At 35.5% G+C, this 22,259-nt stretch overlaps 3 protein-coding genes and 1 long non-coding RNA gene across 6 annotated transcripts; 2 read left to right on the top strand and 2 right to left on the bottom strand.

Annotated features, from left to right (window-relative positions):
- Positions 1-2,156: 2,156 nt before the first annotated feature.
- Positions 2,157-7,256, bottom strand: LOC111378200 (probable cyclic nucleotide-gated ion channel 14). Its single transcript, XM_023001367.1, has 7 exons — positions 6,779-7,256; positions 6,120-6,684; positions 5,508-5,720; positions 5,118-5,419; positions 4,151-4,262; positions 3,530-3,766; positions 2,157-3,315 (listed from the first exon to the last, which is right to left on the bottom strand). The coding sequence occupies exons 1-7, from the start codon at positions 6,805-6,807 to the stop codon at positions 2,581-2,583; spliced, it is 2,193 nt and encodes a 730-aa protein (XP_022857135.1). The 5' UTR covers positions 6,808-7,256; the 3' UTR covers positions 2,157-2,580.
- A 2,716-nt stretch (positions 7,257-9,972) lies between these two features.
- Positions 9,973-14,862, bottom strand: LOC111378201 (serine/arginine-rich splicing factor RSZ22A-like). Of its 3 annotated transcripts, none has more exons than XM_023001370.1 (6): positions 14,724-14,862; positions 13,876-13,983; positions 13,088-13,176; positions 12,198-12,411; positions 11,985-12,095; positions 9,973-11,445 (listed from the first exon to the last, which is right to left on the bottom strand). In XM_023001370.1, exons 2-6 carry the CDS (start codon positions 13,962-13,964, stop codon positions 11,409-11,411), a joined length of 540 nt encoding a protein of 179 aa, XP_022857138.1. In that variant the 5' UTR covers positions 13,965-13,983; positions 14,724-14,862; the 3' UTR covers positions 9,973-11,408. The 3 variants fall into 3 exon arrangements, with proteins under 3 accessions (XP_022857138.1, XP_022857139.1, XP_022857137.1); XM_023001371.1 differs by having other exon boundaries at positions 11,985-12,086; positions 13,876-13,980; positions 14,724-14,847; XM_023001369.1 differs by having other exon boundaries at positions 13,876-13,980; positions 14,724-14,846.
- Positions 14,863-16,203: 1,341 nt separating this feature from the next.
- On the top strand, positions 16,204-17,776 carry LOC111378202 (probable sarcosine oxidase). The gene has a single exon (XM_023001372.1). The coding sequence runs from the start codon at positions 16,343-16,345 to the stop codon at positions 17,567-17,569; it is 1,227 nt and encodes a 408-aa protein (XP_022857140.1). The 5' UTR covers positions 16,204-16,342; the 3' UTR covers positions 17,570-17,776.
- Positions 17,777-20,187: 2,411 nt separating this feature from the next.
- LOC111378203 lies at positions 20,188-21,947 on the top strand. The gene is made up of 3 exons (XR_002699824.1): positions 20,188-20,718; positions 21,199-21,273; positions 21,349-21,947. It is a non-coding gene; the product is annotated as an uncharacterized LOC111378203 (long non-coding RNA).
- Positions 21,948-22,259: the final 312 nt, after the last annotated feature.

The following is a 22,259-nucleotide window of genomic DNA, read 5'->3' on the forward strand; positions in this document are numbered from 1 at the left end:
TGATTCTTGTTTTCGGGTGGATTATTGAGTTGAGTCGAGATTAAATCAGTAAGTGAATAATATAACATATAACTTGAAAATTTATAGGAACTTCATGTATGTTTTTCAAGCTTCAAACAAAATATAGTTCTCAAAATTATAAATACCCCACATTAATAATACTTTGTTCTTGGACGAAGAAACCTATTTTTGTAGGCAGGTTTTGGGCTAGGGTGGGTTTCTAATAACTTGAACATATTTCCCTTTTAACTTTTGAAAATAATTGAGAATTTTGTTAAGCTGAACTTCAAATTTTTTTTTTTTTTATTTTTAAAAGGGGGAAACGAAAGAAAGAAAAATATCACTTGTCAAACAAAGGTTTGTGCTTTTTTCGCCTAAGAGTGCTTTAGGCGGTCAACATAGAATTAACTGTTTATTTTCCCACCTAGGCACAAAGTAGGGCATTTTCTCGAAATACCGAGCCTAAGCAGGCCTTTTAGAATACTAGTCGCTATTGATAGTCAAGCCAACATTTTTTTTTAATCATGATTTCAAAATAATTTGAACTGGCATTGGTTTGAACATGAGACAATTATATTGTTAGATCAAATTAGAATTTGGCAAGGATTTTGTTTCTTATAGAAATTTTTTCTTGGGAAGATACTCTGAGCTAACTTTCTTTAGAAGTTTTTTCAACTTGACAAACACTTTCAAAAAATTATTGTAGTAAATCCAAAAATAATTTCTTGATCTCAAAAGCAGTTTTTGACTTTTCAAAATTACTATCAAACAATACCTAAACGTTGTATCGAATATCGTTTTGAGGTGAAATATTTTAAATTGGAAATTTGAAAGAAAAAAGAAACTTTCTAGACCCCACATTAAGCAAATGCTAATCAATTTAGGTGAAGTTAATAAGCATAAAAAAGACTCGAGTTTTAACCATTTATTTCTTTGGTGAGCATTGTCTCATTATCAGAGAATTATTTTCTTGTTATGCTTGAAAAAGAAGGGAAATATATAAAATAGGAAAGAAGATTTAGTTGACCTCAAAATCAACGTCTAAAGGAAGATCAAAGATGCATGTGTTTTTTGGGTCCCAGAAAATCTCAATTATATTTTTCGAAGATTTCCCTGATTACTTAAGACCAATTACTCCATTATTTTATTACCATAAAAAAGATTAATCAGCAATTTTGAGGAAAATATTCCAACCATTCACCTTGACCATGAGCGAGCCAAAACTCTTATCATCTTTTCTGTGACATTTGAAATTGGTAACTTTGACCATCACAATTCGTAAAATCGAGAGGTGACATGCTCCAACATAGAGACCTAACTACTAGAATTTGTTAATTTTAAGAATTCGAACAAACTTGCAAAAAAATTATAGTGCGATTCTTGCGTTTGGCATTCTTGGGAGTTTATAAGCTCTCAACATAAGTTCCACCACGCACCGTGCATCAATGCCCGTGTGCAAATGTGAACCCATAAACAATAACACATTCTCTACCATAAGAACTAGTGAAATTTTGCATCTTTCAGTAGAAACAATCATAAAAACCAAACAAAATAAACAAAAATAAATAAATTGTACCGTCAATCCCAGATTATATGACAATAAAGATTATTTTTTTGGTTATTGAAATTTATTTTTGTCAAAAGTATATTATTCTATAGAAAAAGAGACTTATCACGAGTAGTTGGAGACTTGCAGTTGTTCCAAGACTTTCTCAGTACATAAAATATATAGGGTGATGCTACGTTTTTACACCCCCTCACATAGAGGGGAGCCTACACAAAATAAATTATGCGTGGGCCCCCCTCCCTGTTAGAGGGTGTAAACCCGTGTGTACACCTTGAGGTGTACACGGAGCATTATTCAAATATAAAAGCCCAACTATAACAATTGCAGATGGAAAAAAAAAAGGAACTCCATTTGAGTTCACGTTTTACTTTGCTAAAGCAACTTTTTTTTTAATCCCTTTCTCTTTCTCAAAGCATTAATGAATAAATGCAAAGTTACATGAACATCATGTGATCGCCCAGGACAGGCACTCCAGAACCAGCCACACTCGAAAGAACCAGGGCCAGTCGACTCTCCAATCATCAGACTGGAGGTGTGGATAACAAGATCACCAAACCCAGATATACTTATTTTTGTTCAAGGTAGAAAGTGAAAGTTCAACTCAATGCAGTTCATTAATTAGGCCATCAAAGTGTTCCTTAAATTTGGCAATTGTGGGATAGTTCTCCTTTCAACTAGGAATGCTTTGTAAAAACGATGACTAATCAACATTATATAGATCAGAAGCATTCTTTCAAACAATGTACTTTCCTAGTAACATACAACTAAGTGCAACAATCGGGTGTTCTCGTGTATTCTTGTATATAACTTGTAGTCTACTAACCTCTTTCTGGCGCATTTTTATGCCACTTCCGTGAGCGCTCTATTAATAAATTTTTGGTCGGCCCATAACCAATTGTCCCTTTGTCTATCCCTTTTGTTCAATTTCTGATCGAGTAAATAGAGTACCTTGCCATATGCATGTGAGAGAGACGTTGGAAGTTTAGTCCCAGACCATTGAAGCCGAACTTGAACTAGTCATCATCGGGATCAGCTGAGAAGTCTGGCTCTGCAGGTTTCTGTAACTTTGGTAATTCAACATCCTTGAGTTTTTGCGCTCCTCGTCTTGTGTTGGCAGCAAACCTGGAAGCCAGTATCGTGACTCCAAAGTGTTGTTTCACCTGAGAACAATTCGCTGCTGTGCTCTTTTTATCGTCCTCAGCTCGACCATTTTCATCAGATAATTGCTCACTGGAAGAATAAGAAAATGACTCTCTCATGCTTAGGCCTTTAGCCAACATTCTCTTCTTATGCCGACGCCAAGCAGCCTGGACGAAACAAGCTGCCCATGTCCTCCAGTGGTGAGAATAATACCGAAACGTGTGTTGCAATTTCTTACTGTGAAGGCGTCTAAATTGATTTGACACGAATTTAAGGTCTTCTGCCCTTAGTGCAAATGCTTCCACTTCAGTCAGGGCTCTGACTGTTCTTGTTGAAGAAGGCAAGTTGAGGGTAGACTTAGGTACCAATGCCCATGCAAGCAGTTCTTCACCACAAAAATCACCAGGTCTCAATGTTATCGAATTGAAGAATCCCGTCCGGCCTCCATTCGTGGTTGAGCTGTCCAGCGTTCCCCTTATAATAAAGAGCATCTCTGTTATGGGATCACCCTCCCGAACAATATATGTTCCCTGAGTACTCAAGGACGACACTAGGCGCTCGCATATGGCATCGAGAAGCTGATCATCCATTTGCGAGAAGAAGGGTACCTGGAATTGGGAAAAAGATATTGTTAATCTAATATAACAAAGATAAGAAGCTATTGATGCCGAAGGCTAAATTTGAATAAATAAATGTGTCGCCTTTCTAACAACTTAAGTTGTTAGATGTGACAGTTCAACATGGTATCGAAGCAAGAAAATGTTTAATTCAAATGAAATGAACTTTTACCAACTAGGGGAGATTGAGTATAAAAAATCTTACACGCCGAACAAGGTCTAAACATAGGTGGCGTTGGATATCACGACGCAGATCTGTAGGTAAGGTTTGAAGAATAGATTCTTCATCAACACCTCTTGTTGTAAGCCATTTGTATTGTATGAAACGTCTGACACGTTGTTGCAGATCCCCGGGGAGTTGACGATGCCTCATCCACTCCTCAGTGTCTCGACGTTTAAGCCTCCACTCCTCAAGCCTCACAGTTATAGATTGCATGTAGGTCTATAGATGATTTATGTACTAGAGTTAAGATATCAAACTCGACAAGAAAACATTCAGATAAAATAATTAATTAAAAGAAATCTCAATACACTAAATTGCAGTTTGCAGATAAACAACTGAACGGTTTGCCCACAGGATCATATGAAACTAAACGTCTTTCTTATTATGGATATAATGCCTCAAAATACAAGAAGGTTTTGAAAGCAATGGTAGTCAATTGGATAAGACATGTTCACTGAAAAAGCATTCGAACAGATTCATTGACAGAACATAAGAAGATTGGCGATCATTTAAATTTCTAATAGAGTAAAAAGTATGGGCGAACCAAACTTGAAAAGATTTTGAATGTAAATATACAAGGTAGTGTCTGGATTCTTAATATACCTGCATGTTTCCAATTAAATGGGCGAACAGAACAAGCCCCAAGATGGCAATGAGTATCGCAAACAATGTTTCACCAATAAATGTGCTGGTCGTTAATGACTGGCCATAAGAACTGAAATAAAAAAGGCAAAAATGACCCCAAATTCTTCTAAACATATAGTCTGTATAACTCATATTTTCAATCCCCGAGTAGAGGTCATTTGTATCTCCTTCGAAAACTTTGAAGGTAATGGCTGAATAATTGAAAGAATTACCTATACAAAATTAAGTACCATAATATGATGAAACGTATTAGGTTCCATATGATACAACATAAAAGTATTTCCAAGAGACTCTCTCTCTCTAAATACAAAATGCTTGTCATTTTAAAAAGCAAATACTTAAAAATAAGCTCTAAGAAACTCTCTATTTTAACTTTTTAAAATACAGAGTGAGTTTGGCTCACCAAATTTGGAAAGCCAAACTCACTCTATATTCTTAATGTATAATTACATTTAGAGCCTGTTTGGGAGTGATTTTCTCTCTCAAAAAATTGATTTTTTGACCGTTATTTCACTATTTCAGCCTTCATATTTGATCTTTTCTCTCATAGATGGACTCCACTTTTCTCCTAACGGTCAAAAAATCAATTCTCAAAATCACTCCCAAACGGGCTCTTAATAAGATTTCAATAATGAATAGTCTACTTCTTAAATTGTTTTAACCACGTTTATATTAACTGGTCATTAACATATAAAAAATTCTGTTAAATTAAAATATGAGCAGAAATCAATAAATGTTCATGAGAAAGGCAAAATAAAGAGTCAAAATAGAGAGTATTGTTGTAAGCATAAAAATTTTGATTCTCTAAATTTAATTATGCTATCTATAATGTATAAGATGTTTTTTATAAATAAAGAGTCTCTTAGAGATGTTCTAAGTGGGAATAAACATTTAAATTAGATGAGCAGAAGTTAGGAAATTATACCTCAAGTTCTGTAAACCCCACCATAAACAGTAGAAGTACTTCTCGAGAAATGCAGATGAGACGACTTGGTTTCCGATGGCATTTCCAAATATTCCATAATTAAAGTTTGATGTACCCTCTGGATTACAATAATTAAAAACACGAGTGCTGTTTACCCACATATTTCTGTCCCTACGTCCCAAGGTCCCACAATCCAAAAATTTAAGGGAGCATCCAGTACTATTGAATTCATTCCGGCAAGCTGATTTCCAGCAAGTTGCGTGTCTCTCGATTGACAATAAGAACCAGGAAGCTCCCAATACCTAAAAAGAAGCTAAAAATAATTGAAATACTGCATTTTGGGAAAAGTGAGTTAATAAAAAACCCGACTGTTTACAAAAAACAGCATACATGGCTTGCTAACATATAGAGTACAAGATTGTATGCAGCCCCGGCCCAAGCTGTTTTTGTGACAACTCCTGTAGCTTTGATAATTTGAGAGCTCAACGGAAAAATCAGATATAATCTTGGGATATACTGGATCAGGACAATTAACACCAAGGCATTGTTTGTATGATCAGCATGGGAGCTTCTAATTGATGGTAATATCGACCATATGACAATCTGTAGAAAATACAAACAAACACTAGATCCAAAATTCCAATTGAAAATTATCCAAAGGAAGTGCTTATATCTAAGATTTAGATATCTAGCATCAAGAATCATGTCAGAGTTCAATACAAGAAGGCAGTTCAACCATAAAAGTCCATTGCCGGCAAAATATACAAAAGCTATTTATCAGTATCTTCAAAAAGGGAAAAAATGACATAGCAATTCTTGCAATTTTTTATGCAGACCATTCGAATTTGCACTGATTCAACGAAACAACTTAGGTAGTTAAGCCCAAATTTCATTATAACTTCTAATGAATTAAGAATAAATAAGTTGATCTACCATTTATACATGGTAAAACTTGTAAAGATTTTTCAATGACTAGTAGTTACAGTAAGCAAATTTGACTACCTGAGGAAGGGGAAGTGCTGCAATTGCATCGATGAAGAATTCCGATTTCAAGTACCTTCTAGCAATCTTGTTCAGATCCATAACAAGTTCACCTCTGCCAGACACCCTTGAACTAGGTGATACATAAGCAGTCCTAAATTTTATGACTACATGCAGCAGATAGAATATATCTGCCACGGTCCTTAAACAGGTAACAATAATTCCCAAATTCAAATCAGTTTGCATACATGATGAATTCCCTTCATTTACCACTGAAGGAAGATAGAAAAACAATGGATCAACAAATAGTGCTATCAAGCAAGAAAACAAGAAAATTCTGTTCCATTTTATGACAATTTCACTTCCAGGATCAAGGACTGTCTTTTTCTCTGGCTCATGACCTTCTGGAAAAACTTTAAACCTTCCAAATTTAGGAATCTTGTTTGTTCTTCTCTTGTCCACGAATCCAACTTCAGATTTCCTTAAAGGGCCTGAAGTTTTATACGGAGGCAGTTGTTTTTCAAGATGTTGGCCCTCATTCTGTTCCCAGAAAATTTCAAGACTTTGTTTTTCCTCATTATGAAACCTATAAATATTGAAATTATTAAACCCCATTTATCAGTTTTCCATAAACCCACAAAAAATGGAAGAATACAGAGGGAAGAAAAACAAGAAAATACCTGACTTGCTTCTCTTTCTTGAACTCCATGCCTACAGTTTATCAGTATACTAATTTTCACTAAATTTCTGCACTGTGGGTGTTTGAATAAATGGATCCATCATTCCCAAGTCTTTCTCACCACTATTCTTGCTTGAAAAATGTTGTCAATTCCAAAAACTGTCCAATAATAGCGTGTTTAATCTTTAAAGTGGGAAAATGGAAAAATGTCTTTTGTGGATGAGGTGGATGGAACACGAAAATATGTTGATTTAGTGTGGGTTGACTCTCATTAAAAGATTGCTCAGTATTAGCTGTAAAATGGAAGAAAAACAGGTGTATGGTGTCACTTGATTATTTTATGCAGTAAAATAAAGATTTCAGAGTAGAGAGAAGGACGTGAAGGCCATGAAAGAACATTATAATACAGTAAAGATTGCAGAAAGAAAATTAAAAAATGGTGGAACCGAGGAAGAGAATTTTGTGGCAGCAGATCTCTTGGGTAAACATATTTTCAAACGTGCCACGAAAACTTTTTTTCTGCAGTGATTCACGCATACCGTATTTGGTTGTATACTTGTATTCAAGATACTTAAATCAAACAGGATTTTCATAATTATACTTACCCTTTTTATGGAAACTTTTATTTTCTCAAGAGTAAGTAATTTGTTTTTTTTTTTTGTTTTTTTTTGTAAAGACACTTCAATAATTTATTTCTACTTTTAATTAAAATTTGACTCAATTTGATGTGTAATGCTCTTCAACAATACTAATAATCAACTGTCTATTTGACAATAAAATAACCGTCACATTTTATTTTTTTTGAATAATATTATTCATTTAAAGTCCAGATGTTGATCAGCTTTATTCAAAGCATACAATAATTTAATAAGTGACTTATTTTTAACTTTTGACTATCAAGTCTTATTAGTTATTATGAAATTTATCTATTTACAAGAATTTTTTTACGCTTAACTGAACATGCATCTCCTACAGTTTAGGTTCAGTGTATTTATGTTGTTTTATTCTATCATATTATCATCATGTTTAGTACGTTGAATTAAACATTATTTGACCTTAAAGGATGTAACGGGTCAAATTCTAATCAATACAATATACTAAATATACATATCAATGGCATACGATACACAATAATTTACAAATTATACTACTAATACATTTTCTATAGCTCTTGAAGCATCAAAAGTTAATAATTTTAGTATCTTTTATGTCAAACAAATTGATGAATTAATGGCTTGATTGAGGTCATTCTAGTACAAGTTCGACATCTAGGCACATGAACTAACTTTGTCAGCACCAAGAATGTTTAGGCCCCACAAAAAGGATTTTCATAAATCAAATCTATTGTGTCACAATATTTTATTATTTTATTACATATTTATTCTTATATTAATTCAATGAAGTCTTAAAATAATGTTTTAGAAAAACTCATTTAAATTTTTAAATTGCTCGCTTTAGTATACTTTGATTCTTAATATTATTTTTGTTTTGTCTATTATTTGGTTCTATCTTGTGAAGAAAGGTAAGAATTTATTGACGTGAATCTTCGTATTTATTTATGTAGAATAGAAACAATCACCTTTTTTATATTCTTATATGTCAATATTAATATAATTCTTCTAGTATCACGTAAAAGTAGATTGTCAAATGACGGAAACTTTTATTAATAATTTTGCTCTTTTATTACTCCATCCGTCCAAATTACATAGGATGTGTTTCCTTTTTCTCTTATATCAAATATATAGGCCCGTTTCCTAATTTAGAATATTTTGTTTTTCTTTTCTTTACTAATATATCCTTATTCAATTTTCCTCACTTAATATACCAACTTCTTGAAATCATTCAAATTACACTCTTCCCATTTCTTGAAAACATGGAACAACTCTCATTTCATCTTTTTCAAATTAAATCTTTCAAATTTGTTTACTAATTCCAACAATAATTTACTACTACATACTGAAAATTAAATAGAGGTAAACTAAAAAAGATCTTGGCAAAAATTAATTTTTCAATGGCATTAAAGAAAATTTCTTAATCCGTGTGAAAAACGAAACAATCCTATATAATTGAGACTAAGGAAGTATAATTTATGTTTTTTTTATCCGTTTTTCAAGTTTTTGTAAGGGATTTTTTCTCCCTTGTTGGGAGCAGCTTAATTATTCCTGTAGATGTCCAACCATCTCCATTTGTCATCATGCTGACAATTTTTGGCAATATTTATTGACAAGTCAATAACAATGTTGAATACAACAATAACTGATTCTCTAATATAAATATGATTTTAAGCCGCCAAATGTTAGAAGGTAGATCAAACGTTACAAGCACAAAGTATAACCAGAAAACGACACTAAAAATGTCTTATTGGCATGACATAAGTGCAAATGTACAAACAGCCTTCCACCCTATACCCTTGAAAGCATAACCTGCGATTTACCTCTCTCACGATACTCCAAAGCAGGCGTGGTGAAGAACCCTTAAGGTTAAGATTTAACCTTTATTTTTATATACATATGCCTCTCTCTCTCTCTCTCTCTCTCTCTCTCAACATTATTCGTAATATAGTCTCTTATGAAAATGCCTCACACTGTGTCCCCCCATTTTGTTCAGTTTTCTTATTTTCAACGTAGCATTAATTAATGTTGAAAATAAGTACCATAATAATAGAGGTTAGGAACATTTAACGCAATTACAATGTGATCCACTTTATGAAGAATTGTAATTTACAACCTCCCTTAATTAGCTAAATACGAAATAATGAGGATGTTATAATGACATTAAGACCACTAGTCATGGTGGAGCTGTAGGATACATACGTTCAATGCACCAGTTGACATATATTCATCACTGCGCCTGATATGATTAAAGCTCTCAACACTTTTTGAGTAAACCCACCTAATATCATGAAATCCGAGCACTAAAATTCACTCACTCAGATGATATAATTGACAATTGACGAATTTTATCACGCGTCTTTCTTTCTCAATCTTATTCAATTCCATGTTTCGTATTGTATGTGAATGCACAAGCTTCGTCTAGCACTGCCAATAGGGATTCGTGGAGCATCTTTCAGCATAAAAGACATCATTAAAGCATTTGAACTTCATGGACTAATACCACCTGCCTTGACTAGAATTTGCATCCACTGAACGACACAATCTACCCATACAGTATTTGGCGGATTAAAATGCAAATCAAGATTCTTAACGAATATATGGAGTTCAGTCCGACCATCAAACCCCTAACAGAGTTTATGTCAAGCTAATCCCCAAGTACCATCTAGTACAACCAAGCACATAATTAGACGAAAGAACTCATCCATAACAGAGTTATAGCCTCTACTTTTCTACCAAAGGGAGAAAATGGAGGGATAAGTACAGTTGAACAAAATGGAAGGACCATAATTCTATCTCAAATTTATAAGCAATAATGAATAACAGTTAGAAATAAAAATCAGGTTGCCGCAGTGAAGCTAGATAGCCCTCAAAGTTGAAGCATGAAAATCAATAAGCACCAATAACGTGACTTTCTGGGTTGGACAGACGTCTTAATCAGCTTGCTTGTCGAAAAGCCATCAGGTAAGCACCTCAGAAGAGAGACTAAAGGGTGCACAAACTTCTTTACAAACTAAAAATTGTAATATGAACACTAATTTGACCCGAATATAGTTTTTATAAAAAAACTCCAAAAAGGTAAAATGTGCTCTGGATGAGGATTTAAAAAGTAGTTTGACTGAACTGACAAGTTCTTTTTTTCCTTTTAAAATAAGGTTCGTGATCTTGATTGGGGCAAGAGACGAAATAATATCATGACTTCAGAGAAAATTGAGAAAAGCTTCCCTTGGCAAACAGAAAGGATATTTGAGTAACAGAAATCGACGACAGAAAACTTGGCTTCAATATACTTATAATGGGGAGACGGAGGCAAACATGAGCACCTTCAGATTATACTCCTGCATGACGGCTTGTTCATCGCACTATAAAAGAAGTGGAAAGGACCCAAGCGGAAGGTGAATCTAGCAGATAATTCTGGGGATAGGGCAGATCTGTGCCAGAAGTGTTCAAAGCCGCTCTTTATACCTAATCAAACACCGTAATTTTTTTTACATGAAGCACATCATAGCAGCAGACAACATAATTATTGGAGGTGAGGCACATCATAGCCGCAGACAATCAATCATAAGGAGAATCTAGCACGGCAGCCAGCTTGGATCCACAATCTTTCAAATTGAAGATCACGCAGCAGGGCAGTGAAGGATGAAACCACAAGTGCAGATGCACAAAACCAATGAAGCAGAACCACGAAGACACCTCGGACACAAAGCAAAAGTACAATATTTTTAGCAGTGTTCTATCAGAATAGTAGCATCTAATAGTAATATATCAGCTATCATTATAAGATCCAAACACATTTAAGAAACTACAAAATCGGTTCAGCGATAGACCTTAAAGGGAAAGGGGAGGGAGAAAAGGATAAAGTGACAAACCTACTTAGTAGTAAAGAAACTCAACCAAATGCAGGAGTTGAAGCTGAGGTCGTCAACCAACTTACAGAGTCATAACTAAGTCCAAGCACAGTTAAAAAACATTCCAAAAGCTTCTGAATAGATTCAAATTATTTTCAATTTTATGTGATCAGCTCCTACTCCTGCGTCGATCCCTAATGCCATTTCTGCATGTGAACAAAATGTGAAATCAACTAAGTGCACTGTACAATATGCTAAAATTAAAAATAGACGCTACACACAGATCTAACAATAAACAGCAAGAAAAAAAATTAAGAGAAACTTCATCAGATAAGCAGCAGAAGGTAACTGTAAGTAGTAAATGGCATACATGCACATGGATGATATGGATTTCTAAGTAAGATCAAGATAACATATGTAATGACTTGAGAGCAAGGGTCTCAAGTAAACAAACATGAAAGCAAGCAGATAAAGCTACAATCCATCATTACAACAATGTTTCTAGCACATTAAACCCACTCACTCTACTAGCATGATCAACCACAGTTATTGCCATCCCAAACATCCTCAATAACATTTACAAGAATATTCAAGCATCGATCCATCTATTGAGAACTTCTAGAGAAACATGAATCCAATTTGATTATTGAAAAACAAAAATCCATTCTGATAAATGTCCTGTCCAAGTTATTAATGGTTGTTGTAAGATAAATTAGAAGCATTAAGATAAGAATAAAGACTTCACCCATTGGCGTATTGTGCTTCATCTCTTCCACGGTAAGGAGACCTGCTGTAGATGCGACCTCTGGGCGACAAACTTCGATGTCGAGGAGATCGGCCATGCGGACTGAGACTCCTGATTCAGTTAACAGTGTCATGCAAACATTGAGTTAAAAATAACAGTCAAGGTTGTTCTTTATTCTTTCCCAAAAACCAAAACCCGTAGCAACTTAATTACCTTCTACCATAGCTTGGGCTCCTGCGATATCTAGGGGGTGTGTGACTCCTATGCCTTCCAGAACCTCCACGGTTCCTGCACTCACGGGCAAAATGGCCAGGCTCACCACACTCGTAGCATTTTAAATCAGAACTAGAATGGCCACGCCCCCCACCACGGCCACCACTTCCACCCCTAGAATTGTGAGAAAGCTCTACTCTCCAGCCATTTTCACCTATTCCAATTAATAAGAATATAATTTCTGGTATGCTACATAAGAAATTTAACATCACATGTTGATTGAAGAAAATGCAACATGACAAGATAACAACTAAAAAATTCAGCACTCCAACAGAATTAACATTTCAATATTGAATCAACATTATAGGTGGCATATAATTTTGATATATCTAATAGAAATTCATTTTTTCTCTTAATGCTCACCAGACCACTTCACTAGACACCCTCTCAAGTACTTTAGAGAACAGGTCAGGTCCAGCATCAAGATAAAGATTGTAAACAAAGAAAACATGGATGCATTGCAAATCTCAGCATCCTGAAGTTCCACTTGTGAAGATTCATGTTGAAAGACCAATAATAATATATATATTCTTTAAATGCATGCAATTTTATCATTATTTGCCTCGTACTAATATGATGAAGGACAATTTTCTACACCACGTCTAAGGCTAAGTCCTAATGGTAAAAATGTTAAACAACTAAGGGTCTTCAAATTGAAATTGCAGAAGTCAAATAAAGTAGACTACATACGAATTCTCATGAAATCAAACCCACTAAATTTAGAGAAATCTTCCAAAATCCAGACACGTCAATCCCATGCCCTAATATCAGACAATCGCTAGACCATAATAAATATATGTTAACAATGTAAAAGATTTCAACAGTTCTACCATCTAGCTCTCGTATGGCATCTTGGGCATCCCTTCGATCATCAAAATCAATGAAAGCATAGCCAGGGGGTCTTCTTGCAACCCAGACACTGCACAAAACATTAAAATTTAAAATAAGAAAAAGAAAAACAAGCTCGTCAAAAGAAAAAGAAGATAAGACAATAGTTACATGATAGAGCACTAATGCACACTTAAAAGCAAATTAATACAGTCATGTGTTGATCCATCTTTTAGGAGAATAAATCAAGTGATCCATGCTGACTTTTTTGAAGTCAGGGATCAATCTCATCTCTTCTGGTAAAAGATAACATTAGAACAAGCAGACCATCTTCTTGATGTGCAACATAATTAATCCAACGAGTTCCATATAACATGAAAAATTCATGTTTTTTTTCCAAATCAGAAAAGGATAGTTATGAAAATACTTATGTTTAACAAATAGAAACAAACAATCCATCAACCTAAAGAATAGCACACTCTTATAGATAACAATAATATGGAACAGTACGCCAAAATTGTAGATCCTACCTACTTAAATGATTGTCTTGATGAAAACATATCTGATAATGATTTTCACAATCAAAGCAGCAAACATCTAATTCAAAATAGTTCAGAATTCTTCAGGAATGTTTCTACCAGAACTGCAGAAATCTCCACTCCCCTTGATAACTTCATGGTATTTTAGCATAGTCAAGAGGGATATATGCCGAACTAATACAGAACTTCACAAGTCTAGTTATAGGACGCATTCCCAGTAACATACAACAGTAAAAACTCTAGCTTTTCACCTTCTGATGACTCCAAAAGTGCAGAACTCATCCTCAAGTTCTCGTTCAGTTACTCGTGGATCCAAGTTTCCAACATACACCCGAGACATCTTCAATCAAAACACCCTGCTAAAGGAGACCAATTTAACATTATCCACGTATATTATGCTAATTTCAAAGATTTCTAAAAATACTAAAAATTATAGGCTCCAAAGTCCAAAATCAAGTGACTCAAGATCGATATATTGTCCATACAGTAATGTAATAGAACTTGGAAGTCATACCTCAAAAGCTAGCCATTAAAGTTGAAAAACCCAAACCTATATAAACCACAAAAAGAAACCCATACTTTCGATGTGTGATTCAAACCCCCCATAAATTCCACTGTAACCATAACAAACCACCACGCTTTTGACCCCATGCCCACGCAGGGCAGGCGCCCATATGCCAAACGGGGTCTCGAGACGTAATGCTTGCTCTGATACCAATGTCATAAAACTTGAAAGAGCCATTCTTCAAAAGCTAACCAAGCCATACAAAGGAAGCCCATATTTCCGATGTTCGATTCAAATCCCCGCAAGTTTCACCAGAACCATGACAAATAATAACAATAAATAAACACCAAAGCAACGAGAAAAAAATTATTTTTAGTAAACTGGAAAAAAAAAAAAAAGGAACCTCGTGCACTCAATATACGTTTTAATCTAACAGAGACCCAAACGTGAAAAACTATGGAAAAACGTGAAGTTTACAGATCTTACTGTGAACAAGTGAAAGTCCTCAGGCTTTTGGTTCATAACATTAATATTTAAACATTTAGTGCGTGTAAATACGTGTGTACACATAGATGGTAGAGATATAAAAGAGACCTGAAACCCTAGCTGAAGAGAGAGAGAACTCTAGCGGCTGCCCGCTGGTGCTTGATACGACGAACGAAAGAAAGAGAGAGAAACTGCAGAGACGTTTGCGGATTTGGGTTTTATTTTAAGTTAAAAGAGGCCGAAGTGGTATTCATATTATTTTGGGCCAAATTACACAAACAGGCAAAAATATGGCCCATATTATATCCTCATGATGATTTCGTCCAAAAAGTCTTCCTTTGCCCCTCATATTTTCCAATTCGCAAACAAAATATATACAAAAAATATTGCCCCTTATTTTAAAGTGTGCTAACAGAATATTTGTATAGAGATCATTACGAGGATGTTAGTTGATGGGTGTTAAGGATGAAAATTGAAGACGGATTCAAATTTTCTCCAATGGGTGATTTTTGAATAACGATAATTTTGATAAGCATGAACCAAGCCCAGGAGTCTCTTGTTTTTTCATGGGCTTGGGCAACCCATAAGCCGAGCCCCAATGTGCACGGCTAGCGAGCAAACAAGCTATCCGAACTCATTGCGATCCCTATCCATCAATGTTCTATAATTCGTGGTTATGAAAACAGTTAAAAGAGAGGGGGTGGTGTTAACATAGAATTTATAGTAAATTATATGAGAGTTACATGATTTGGCCAACTTCCAAGAAACTTTCCGTTATGAATTTCTTGTAAATTTAAATTACGAGTCTTCTCAATGTAAATGAAATTGTTTCAAAATCATCTCTCTCGCGGGGTGAAGAACAAATATTTTTTGTAATTATATCCAATTGAATTTGGGGATCAGGATGGACCAACCCACACATACATTGGACACCACAAGGATTGATTTCTTTCTTTCTTTATGCGTGACATTTAGTGGAATCTTTTTTTTTTTTTTTTTTGATAACCCAGGTGTCCCAGCTTAGTCGGACTAAATTCTGGACCTCTAGCCCCCGGCCCCTCAGTGACTAGTGGAGGTAAATCGCAGGTTGTGCCCTTGTTGGTTCCCAGGTTCCCACATGGCTTTTACTCCTTCCCCAAAGGGACCCTCCTCCATGGTTATTACATCACCAAGCTGCTCCAATATTTGGCAATAAAATACATCTTTTAATCGATAAAATTAGAAATAAGGAACATATTTTCTCGCAAAAATGCTACTTTAAATGTACAATAAAGCTAGTTATACAAACATGCCATGTTTTGACACCATCGATATAAAAAGCAATTTTTAAAATGGATGAATGAAATGATGCCAAGTGTGTAGTCGTCAACAAAGATTGCATAGCATAATACTTTCTATTTTTATTTATAAGAAAATAAGTTAATTTATAAAAAGTTACTCAAATTTGACACGGATTTGTGTTTTTTGGAGCCTAGCTAAATGTGATACATCATAAATTGGACCCTTCAATTCCGTGATCAAGTTCTCTTTGTTCTTTTAGGTTTGACATTTTGCCAAGATAGGGAATTAAAATTGAGAGAGAGAATTCACTCCATATCACACTGATGCTGATATATAGAGTACAATTGTGCTGCTTGAGTTTGGTGCAAAGCAGTGTGCAATAATACTCATATCCCTAGTGCTTCTAATTTCCCTACATTTCTAATTCAAACCTAAAGGAGATCAAGATGGAGAATACCAGCAAAATCTTTGACGTCATCGTGATCGGAGCAGGGGTTATGGGAAGTTCAACGGCTTACCAGACCGCCATGCGCGGACTAAACACCCTCCTACTCGACCAGTTTGACTTCTTGCACCATCGTGGCTCGTCCCACGGTGAATCAAGAACAATCCGAGCAACCTATCCTGAAGACTACTATTCCAACATGGTCTTAGAGTCCTCGCGTCTTTGGGAAAAAGCTGAAGCTGATATAGGATACAAGGTCTATTTCAAGACCATCCACTTCGACATGGGACCGTCTGATGACAAATCCCTGAGAGCTGTAATCAGCAGTTGCAAGAAAAACTCGATCCCAGTTCGGGTTCTTAACCATCATCAAGTATACGAAGAATTCTCGGGTATGCTCGAGCTACAAAGGGACTGGATTGGGGTGGTGACAGAGCATGGCGGTGTAATTAAGCCAACTAAGGCTGTGGCCATGTTTCAGACACTTGCAGTTAAAAATGGTGCAATGCTTAGAGACAATATGGAAGTGATTGAAATTAAGAAAGATGAAGTGAGAGGAGGGCTGTTGGTTTGTACGAAGAGTGGTGAGAATTTCTGGGGTAAAAAATGTGTTGTAACTGTAGGGGCGTGGATGAAAAGTTTGGTTAAAAAGGTTACAGGATTGGTTCTTCCTACGCAGCCATTGGAAACCACTGTCCACTATTGGAAGATCAACGAAGGGCACGAGGCCAAATTCACTCTTAAAACTGGTTTCCCAACATTCGCGAGCCATGGCAAGACACATATATATGGCACACCATCATTGGAGTTTCCAGGATTGATTAAAATCTCGGTGGACGGCGGCCGCCCATGTGAGCCTAATGAGCGGACATGGGCTGCACCACCTTCGGTGGCGGATTCTCTGAGGCGATGGATAGGAGGAAGATTTGGAAACCTCATAGATCCCAACGGGCCTGTGATGACACAGTCTTGTATGTATACGATGACACCTGATGCGGATTTTGTGATTGACTTTGTTGGTGGGGACTTTGGGAAGGATTTGGTGGTTGGTGGAGGGTTTTCAGGGCATGGCTTCAAGATGGCTCCAGTAGTTGGAAGGATACTGGCTGATCTTGTGACTGTTGGAGAGGCAAAAGGTGTGGACCTCAATTACTTTAGCATAGAAAGATTCAAGGGAAATCCTGCAGGAAATGTTAAGGATTTTAAAGATGAAGTCAATCCCCATTAGCTGATTTTCTCAAGTCAATGTTCTCTCCCCCTTCCCTCCCTCCCTTTAGCATGTCCCTTTCTTGATCAATGTTAATTCATAAACCTGTAACTATGGCAAGGATATATTGGATGCAGCAAGAAGTTATGAAAGTTGTGATAAATTTAAATGTAATTAGAATGTAGCAAGACGGTTCCAAAGGGAAGAAAATCATTTACACAATTTCCAGATTTCAGAACATAAGCATCAAATTTGAGTTGCGAAACAGAACCATCCAGATAATATTCCTTGCAATGATTTGCAGCACTTCTAATACTGTTGCATTGACAAACTCTCCAAATATGAGCAACATTTGTATCTAAAAATTTAACATCAAGGATAAAACAACAGTGGTACACTGGTGCTATTCATGTTTTGCAAAAGCAACCTGAACATTTAAAGCAAAATCATCTATAAACTGCAATAGACCTACAACTACAACTTGATTTCTTTAACCAATTCTCAATCTATATCCTGTATAATGCATTTTTCCTTATTGACAGCAACCAAGAAATCTGTGATTATGTAATAAAATAGAAAATCACAGTTTCCGGGTTGGCAAACAATGAATTGAATAACCTAGAATAATGAACTCAAGGATATGTAATACAAGTTTATAGACATATCTGTAGCACTGCCGGTGAAACTCCATTCCTACCTTGCATCAGGACCTGCAGAGTGAATGAATACAAAACTGTTAGCGAGCATATTTCTCTGTCCGGGGAGAGAGAGAGAGAGGGAGAGTTGACCAGTTACTAAGATTCTACTTTTTTCCCCAAAAGGTGAACGCTTGATCAGGTTCTCATCAGGCTACAAAGGTGGCAAGAAGAGAATGCAACACAGCCCAATAGATTATGACACCAAGTCGCAAAGCAGGTTGTCGAATTAGTGCCCGATCACATGACATCCTGCCCAGAATTCGTAAGAGGAGATAAATGGGAAGTCCATGAATATCATTATATTTCATAGAAGTAGATTGGACCATACCACAAACCATCAATCATATTTGTCACTGGTCGCGTAAATTGCGTAAGAGAGGATGCATGTAGCTGACCCAAAAATACTAGGAACAAGTTTGTTTGTTGTTTGTTGTTGTAGTTTTCATACCGAAAAGAATGTTGGCAAGCTTTTCCAAAAATTCTGCCAGTAATAGTTGCATTGTTTAGACCTACTATTGTGGATGTTAAGAATCTGTTTTCATGTAATTAATACTTGTAGCGGTACATTTTCATTTCTAATCTTATTCATTCTAGTGTAAGCACACGTAGCATTCTCATTTCAATTATCCTGTGGACATCCTATTCTCCACCAGTCCAACGTTCAGTGGCACAAAGCATAGCAAGTCTAAGAATAGTTCAATAGATTTGCCTTTTAAACTAGTATAGATCTTCGTGTCACACAGATCTCTTATAACATTTCTCCAATTCATCCAGCAAGCTCTAATCCTATGCATTAAATCCTGTTCAATTCCTCCTTGTTAATAGTCAAACCTAAATACTTAAAACGACCACTTTTTCGGACAACATTATCCTCCACAGCAACTTCGCTATTATCCTTATTCCTACAATTACTAAAGTGGCATTGCATGTAACATACCATCATTCTACTTAACCTAAACCCTTTGAATTCCAAAGTACTCCAAAGTTCTCACTTATGATTTAAGTCCATTTTAGTCTCATCAATTAAAGCTGTATCATTAGCAATTAGCAAATATCGCTCTCTCATGAACCTCATCTCCATATGTCCCCCATAAGCTCATCCATTACTAAGTGCCTATTTGTCTCCCTATAAATTTTTAAATTATTTGCTACAGTATTATTTTTCACCACACATTTACACAATAAAATATTCTACACACAAACCAATAAGGTTTTTTTTTTTTTAACCTTACATTCTTTCAAAACTTTTTAATTTTCCAAATAATGGGTAACAAACAGGGCTAAATGAAAAGATAAAAAACTCAACATGTGCACTGAAATTTCCTTGATGACTAACTACACAGCAACACATTTCTAGTTACATGTTGACTAGTGGTCATGAAAACATTAGTTCGCAGGAAAGTTGGTTCCGAAGATATAGTGAGTAGTGACCAGCTAAATAATAACATTGCCCACCGAAAACATAACTTAATAGTGAATGCAATGAAAGGCTGCAGCTATTCTCATGATGAAATACACAAACTAATCTTTATTCCCAGAAGTGCACTCAACATGGCATCAATTTTCATTTCTAAGAGTAAAATAATAATAATAATAATAAAATAAATAAATAAATTGAAGAAGAAGAAGATTAATATACTCCAGAGCAGTTATCGTCTAACATTTTACAAATAAATAGATAATAATAATAATTACTACCATCAACCTTCTCATAGTCTTAACAATATTTAAGAAATTCCTATACCTACTTGAATTTTTTTTACTGGAAAAAATGAGAAAATAATACTTTTTTACGTCCAGCAGCAAGCATATTGGTACGGTTCTTATTTTTGTCCATCCAATCCAATTTACTATTCAACAGTCTCAATAGCTTTCGACCAACGTTAAATCAAACAGATCACCCCTAAAAATTCAAACAAATTAATACAACAATCACTTTCAAGATCAACGGCATATCATAAAATGGGGGATTATTTCAGAGAAGGTTTTAATACATCAAAATTACGAGTGGATGGTGGCATTAGAAATGAGTAAAAAGTTTCAACAATCACCGAACTTCCGTTTGCTGCTCAACGGTCACTGAACTTAAAAACACACCACTCCATCCATCACTCACCACAAAGCCGTCTGAAATTGTCTGATCTGGCCTTGACGGAATTCCATGTGGCATTCAACGGCATCAAAAGTGAGACACGATGGACATGTTTAAGATTACACGACTCTAACCCATTCAAAATTGAAAACCAATTTCCCTAATTCACTCTCCCATGAACCCTAATTCAATCTCCCCCAATTCAAAATCCTGGATCAAACATAGAGTCACTTACCAGAAGTTCTTCGTCTTCCAATGTACACCATCCCCAGCTGCAGATGATTATCAACCGATAAAATCTGAACCCACGCCCCGTTACCTAAACGTTGAAAACTCGAAGAAGGTAACTAGAGGAGCCCAACCAACTGCGAACGGTGAAGGTAATCTCCTAAATTCTCATTTACTTATTTGAAGAATATGTAATTGACACTGTTGAATGACCGAATTTTTGTTCAAATTTGCTAACTGCACAAAATCGAAGAGAGTTGTGAGATTTTCCTTCATTCAAATTGTTTAAATAATTTCTCATTGAAAGCACTTTGAATTTTCAATTTTGAACTTGGGTTCATCCTGTGAACATTTTTGAAATTGGACATTGTTTAATTTTGTTTGAGGAGGCATCCCGTAAGCATTAATTCTTGTTACAGAATGCTCAAAATGATATGGTGGTCATTGTTTAATTTTGTTTGAGGAGGCTGAAAATGAACTGATGGTCGTAGTTGTGATAGGAAATTATTGAATTAGCGTTGCGGATGATATTAGTTTGATGATTATCAGCATTATTAGTAAAAGTATTATGGTTACAAAATTAGAATGTCTTGTTAAATTGTGTTCCTGAATGGTGAGAAATTTTTATGCAGATTAGGATATTATGTGGTGTCGAACATAATGATTCGAAGAGGCTGATTTTTGTATCAAAATCAATAAAAGATGCGGTAAGATTTTGTAGTCCTAAAGATTTTGATTTTAATCACTTTTTCTTTTCTTTTTTCCCCTTCTTTTTTTAATAGACTCTGATTGCAAAACAGTGGCATTTTGCATATAGGAAAACTGTTGGGTTCCAGAATGTGGAGGATTTGGGTGAGTTCAATGACATTGAGGCATGGACGAAGCAACAAAAAGTTTCCAAACTTAGCTTATAAAAGAAATCTACCAAGTGATCACATTACGTTGTATTAAGCTTCATGTTGCATTTCAATTCCAAGTAATCAGGCAAAAACAAGGGATATGGAATCAAGGAAGCTTAGGAAAGATATATGCAGGCACTGTGGGGAGAAGTTGTTGGGGTCTCGTCTTGAGGCACGAACAATATGCTGTCCAATGTGTGGTGCTACTACAATACTTCAAATACCACGGCAGCTAGTCCCTCTTCCCGCACATGGACGGGCGTTACCTACAAGGGACATTGATACTGATGAAGATTGTGAAAAAGGGTGTTAATGTTTTTGTGGATAAGGGTGTTGATAACTTTGTAGTGTCAAAGTAATGTACATGTATTTTTTATGGTGTTTTCAGATGTCAAACAACTGAAGTTTTTCGGCGAACACTCACTTTGAATGCTGATTTGTTTTTCCATTGACTAAGTTCCTTTTTGTGGCTTCTGTTTTGATTTTGTTATGCTTGCAAAGACTTGTTTGATTTGAGATTGAACATAATTATGTGAAGTTGTGCATGAACGTCTCCTTGATGAAATCTTAATTGAAGTTGAATGAGTTTCTGTTGTATTTGAATAGCAAAAAAATCTCATTCCATAACATCCACTAATAATAAAAAAATGTTGTGTTGGAGTCCTGCACCGTCTTCAACTTGTAATCTCTTATTGTCCTGCCATATCAGGCTCAAGAAAAAGCAACTCAAAGAGTCAAGGCTTGCCTCATTACAAAAAAATAAGATAACTAAAGGTGAAAGAAGTGTAGATAAT

This window comes from Olea europaea, unplaced genomic scaffold (genome assembly GCF_002742605.1).
Source record: "Olea europaea var. sylvestris unplaced genomic scaffold, O_europaea_v1 scaffold1784, whole genome shotgun sequence".
Taxonomy (NCBI): domain Eukaryota; kingdom Viridiplantae; phylum Streptophyta; class Magnoliopsida; order Lamiales; family Oleaceae; genus Olea; species Olea europaea.